Consider the following 4,965-nt stretch of genomic DNA (forward strand, 5'->3'; position numbering starts at 1 on the left):
TGCGCTGGGGTGCTCTGGGGGATCCAGAGCCGGCAGATAGGCTTTTTTCATGGGGTTTTCCCCGCCCCAAGAGGGGTTTGGGTGCGGCGGTGCTGCCCCGCGGGGACGTGGAGCCCCGGGTGGCTCCGTGCTGGAGCACCCCTCTCGCGGGGACCGCAGCCCGTGGCTTTATGATCTGCAGCACACGTGGAAGGCCCCGGGCGGTGTTCCCTGCTGACACTGGTCTCCCAGATCGTAGTCAGAGAAGGGCATTTCATGCCTTCATTAATTATGTGCTGCTTCCAAACCCCCCTCCTTATTTAGCCTGTGTCCGTGCTTGGTATCCCAGACGGATGGCAGCTCTTCCCGGATAACTTGGCAAAAGCAAGCACGTCCTAAGCAGCCCAGCACGAAGCTGACAAACGCGGGTATCAATGACTGCTTCTATTTCTGGCTGTGTACTGTGCTCTGAGAGCTTTTCCTCGTGTGCTTTCTTGGTCTCAAGCTTGCGGGCGGTGACAGGGTAGCAGCCCCTGAGGGCTGTTGAAGTGCCCACCAAGCCAGCAGTTGCTGAGGTTTCTTCCCCCTCCCCAGGGACTCCCCCAACCTGCAGGAAAGAGTCTGAACAGAACAGCTGCTCCAGACAGTTTTAATGAAAGCTCATCTTTGCTCTTCACCGGCTCTACGGGGCAGAGTAAGCCTCAGAGGAAAACTCAGGGTGGATGATGAAGCTGCCTCTCTGGACTCCTCCTGCCTTGCTGAAGTGGCTCGAGTCCCACCTAGGACAGCAGATAAAGTTATCAGGCCATGGGAGGACAAAAGTCTGGTGAAGAAGAACAGCAGAAAACACGCTTTTGGTTGCCAGCATTGCTTAGGGGTGAGCAGCAGACACGCAGCTGCCCCCATCCACTTTGGTGTGTGTCTTTGGGTGCTGAGGCCAAAGTGAAGTCCGGGCAGAAGAGCTGAAGCCATCTCAGTGAGCTGCTTCTAGTGGGTCTCCCACCCTGCCAACGCCCACTCTCTTTTGCACTGTAATTTTCCTAAACCCTTTGTTCCCAGCATCATGCCAGTCGAGGAAAAATCTGCCTGTTTCTCAGTGGAGAAGACCTGAGAAACATATCGCCAAGGCTTGGGCATAGGAACATCTATGGGGAACCCAGCACTCCCTAGTTGTTCTCGTTGTTTGGTTTTAGTTTCTGGGCTCAGGAATTTAAAGCCAATCACACGTTTTCTGCAAAGCCTGATGCTGATTTTGGCCCGTGGGGGTGTGATGCAGGAGCAGAATAATGACTGAGCTGGTTGAACAGCTCCCCCTCTCCCCTTGCTGCTTCCCCAGGGCTGAAAAAAGTTGCCTCAGCAATGGAGGCATCCTAAAGGTAAACATGTGGGGATTAAAAGGTGCTGCCAGACCTGCAGGGGGTGAAGGACAGGGCTGAGTACCGCATAACCAACAGCGTGACCAGGGAACAGGTTCTTGCATAAGAAGAGCAAACAATGACAATAGAAAATACAGGAGCAGCACAAGAAACACTCATGTGGCCCCAAAATCTGGGAGATGGTAAGCTACATGCAGCCGGACTCAGGGGTGCGAGCAAGATTTCAGGTGCCATATAGTCCCAAGGACCGCTGGATGAGACCAAGCATAGAAACACCTGTCCTGGGAGTAAATTTGGCAACTGCTTCTCCATGGGTAGCAACAACACGCTCCACAGCCCAGCACCGCAACGGTGTCCTGCCCTCCCTGATCATGTCCACTTAGCCCGCGAGATGGAGGTGCAGCTCCTGCATGGCTGCCTGCATGGGCAGTGTGATGGGACCCGCTACCCCACCACGTCTGCAGTCTGCACCATCATCCCAGGAATAACCCTCTGAGCAATTTTGTGTGAAACCCCAGTGAAAACAGAGCTAGTGGCTGGCTGGCGTTAGGAAAAATAATAGGCTTTTCTCCCATGGCAACCGGCTTGGAGTGCTCCCCCCACGGAACCAGCCTGTACCTAGGGCTCCTGTATGGGGAGGATGGCTGGAGGCGATGTGTAGACGTACAGAAGATCGCTCTGGGGGCTGTAACCGCAGCGCGGGGTACTCCTGCAAGAGGCAGAGGAGGTAGGGTGAGCCGTGGCCCCGAGGACAAGGGAGGTCACGTCCATCCCATCCCAATCCAACCCATCCCAACCCAAGTCAACCCATCCCCTCCCCACCCATCCCAGCCTTACAGCCCTCTCTCGTAGTGCATTGAGATGTCTTCTGATCGCAGGGGTCCCATCAGCGTAGTAGCAGTCAATCTCTCGCAGGCAGTAGTGGCGCCCAGAGCAGGGGCTGTAGTAGTCCTGGAAGGGTCCCCTCCCCATCACGGTGTACATGGGCACCCTGTGCAGCGTGTCAATGACCACTTCCCACTCTGCAAGTGGAGAGAGATGGCAAGGAGGAGCAGGCAGCCCATCACCCGGATGGACGCCAGCATGGCACAGGCACAGCTACAGCCAGAGTACAGGGACAGGGCAAGGGTAGTTACCAGGTTTATTGAGGCAGGTGCGTTTCGGGAGGTACGGCACGGGTGTTCTGTACAGGAAGGTGTCCATCCTTGTCTCCTGCAAGTAGCGATGGCAGCCCTTGCAGGTTTGCCAGCCTTTCTCTGCAGAGCCTGAGGTGCTGGCAGCACCTGAGGCGGCTCCAGTTTTGGGAGGTCTGGGGGGCTGGACTCTACCTTGGGCAGGAGGAGGAGGTAAGAGGAGTGCTTATTCCAGTCTGTGCTGTTGCAGGGACATGTTCTCCAGGTGATGTATTTGTCCTTGTTGACAAGAACGGGGTGGTATCTCTCTGCAAGGCAGAAGCGACAAGCAGGGGTGTCCTGTGGTGCTGAGGACAGGGCGGATGGCCGGGAAGTCCCGACTGTTCCCCCTCTCCCTGAAACACCATGCCGTGGGGCCAGGGGACATGTCAGAGGTGCTGCTTCTAGGGTCCTTGTTAAAGATCTGTGACGGAGGTGACAGCCACCGTTTCCAGCTCATTGGTCACTGGTCCCTGCCCACCCAGCCTTGGTCCCTGGGGGCTGTGGGGTGCCAGGAGGGTGTCCCCCCGGCAGCACCTACCACCAGGGGGTGTTTAGGGGCCACTGAGGGAGAGAACCCTGGGGGCCTGCGGACATCCCTGGGACAGGGATGGGGACGGGCAGCTGCGGCAAAGCAACAAGCGCAGATGCTGAGGGAGGGTCCCTTTGTCACTGTGGGGGGGACACAGGATGCAAAAGGGGGGATGAACAGAGCCGCTGCCAGCACCCTCAACCCCCGACCCCAGGGGGATGTGCTGACCCCCCCCCCGTGTCACATGGGGGGGACAGCAGGGACCTTGGCAGTACCTCTGGACCTGGCCAGGTAGTATTTCTCGGGCCAGCAGAGAGCGAGGTCGGAGGTGTTCCTGTAGTACGCCGGTATCAGTGCCTTAATCAGCTGGTCTGTTTGACCTTGGCTCGCTGGATTTTGCACCGGGGGCATCGTTAATCCCTGCAGACAGCGGAGAGTGAGGAGAGACATCCAGGCCACACGGCAGCATCTGCCTTTGCGGCCGTCGGGGCAGCACCGTGATCCCCTCTGCAAGCTTCCTGCTCACCCAAACCCAGGGGCGGAGGATGGCTGGGCATCACTGGCTCCTCTCCCCTTGCACCCAGGGTGTGCATAGGCATCTGGGCACTTTGCAGAGTGGCAGATGGGGTGGGTGCACTGGGACCACCAGGTATGGGGCCAGCAGAGGCTGGGAAGGCAGTTACAGGACCAAACCCATGTCCTACAGCTGGCAAAGCGCAAGAGGGCTGGGTCTCGTGGGGCAGAACGGGTGCCCTGGTTGCACAAGCCATTTCTGTCCCTGCACGGTGGTGACATCCCTCTCCATGCCCTCTGCTGGCTCCCTCATTATAATGCACAGGCTAACGAGGCTGCAGGAGATGAGCCAGTTTGCAGCGTGCTTTGCATCGGAGCCTGCACACTTGTTAGCCCGTGTGGGGAAAGCTGCGTGTCCCACAGACACCTCCCGCAGTGAGGCCACGGCTCAGGGATCCCTCCTCCTCCAGAACCAGGGCTGGGAGGGTTTTTTTGGTTCTCAGATCTCTCCCCAGCCCTTAGCACAGTCCCCCTGGCACGGAAGGTCCCCCAGTCAGGACTGAGCTGAGCCTGGGGGCTGTGTGCTGGAACAGCTCTCAGAGCCACCCCAATCCGTCCGCTCCATCGCTACCGGTGTCACGCAGCAGCCCTGGCCTGAGCCCTGCCACTGCCTCAGTTTCCCCTTCCTCAGCAGATCCTGCCCTTTGCGCACCCTGAAACCTGCTGATGGACAGGGCTGGCATGTGAGAGCTTGTGCTGGTGACCGCCAGCCCTGAGAGCCCGAAGCCACCGTGGGGTGCAGCTCCAAGAAGCTGCACAAGAAGCCAGCGAGCACAAGCTGTGGGGTGTCCAAAACGCTTTCCTAACCAGGGAGCACATTCCCCCCCCGCCCCAGTTACACACATGCAACAAGGCACCCCGCGAGTCCCTGTGCCACCCCCCTGCCCGGCACTGAGCATCCACAGGGGGTAGGGGTAGAAACCCTGAGGTTTGCTCCTCCCATGGCATTTACCTGTGTCACAAACTTTTCTTTCCAGGGCAGCTCCAGAGTCCTGTAATGCTTGATCGTTTTGACAGAGCATGGTGGGCGGTAGGCGTCGGTGTAAGTGCTGACGGGGTCTTGTATTTTTTGGAGAAGAGGAACATGGTGCAGCAGCCCACCAGGACCGGAGTTGTTGGAGTCCCAGAGGGTCCCGGGGATGCCCCACTGGCTTGAGCAGCACTGCGTGGGGCTGGGGGCTTGCAGCCCACGCAGAGAAGGGGACAGGGCTGGTGCCACTGCCCTGCCAGCCCAGGATGGTGCTTATGTCATCAGTGATGTCACAGTGTGACGGCAGGGGGATTTGGTGGCTCTCTGTCAGTCCCATAGCCACGCTCTGGTTCTAACCTAGGG

The 4,965-nt window shown here is 58.4% G+C and overlaps 1 protein-coding gene across 1 annotated transcript; it reads right to left on the reverse strand.

Moving 5' to 3' along the window:
- Positions 1-661: 661 nt before the first annotated feature.
- On the reverse strand, positions 662-4,718 carry LOC137676897 (sperm microtubule inner protein 6-like). The gene is given in 9 exon segments (XM_068423994.1): positions 662-758; positions 1,974-2,038; positions 2,040-2,064; positions 2,188-2,377; positions 2,492-2,567; positions 2,684-2,796; positions 3,335-3,479; positions 4,585-4,685; positions 4,688-4,718. Coding segments are annotated over 9 exon segments (843 nt in total).
- Positions 4,719-4,965: the final 247 nt, after the last annotated feature.

The sequence above is a fragment of the Nyctibius grandis genome, chromosome Z, assembly GCF_013368605.1.
Source record: "Nyctibius grandis isolate bNycGra1 chromosome Z, bNycGra1.pri, whole genome shotgun sequence".
Taxonomy (NCBI): Eukaryota; Metazoa; Chordata; class Aves; order Nyctibiiformes; family Nyctibiidae; genus Nyctibius; species Nyctibius grandis.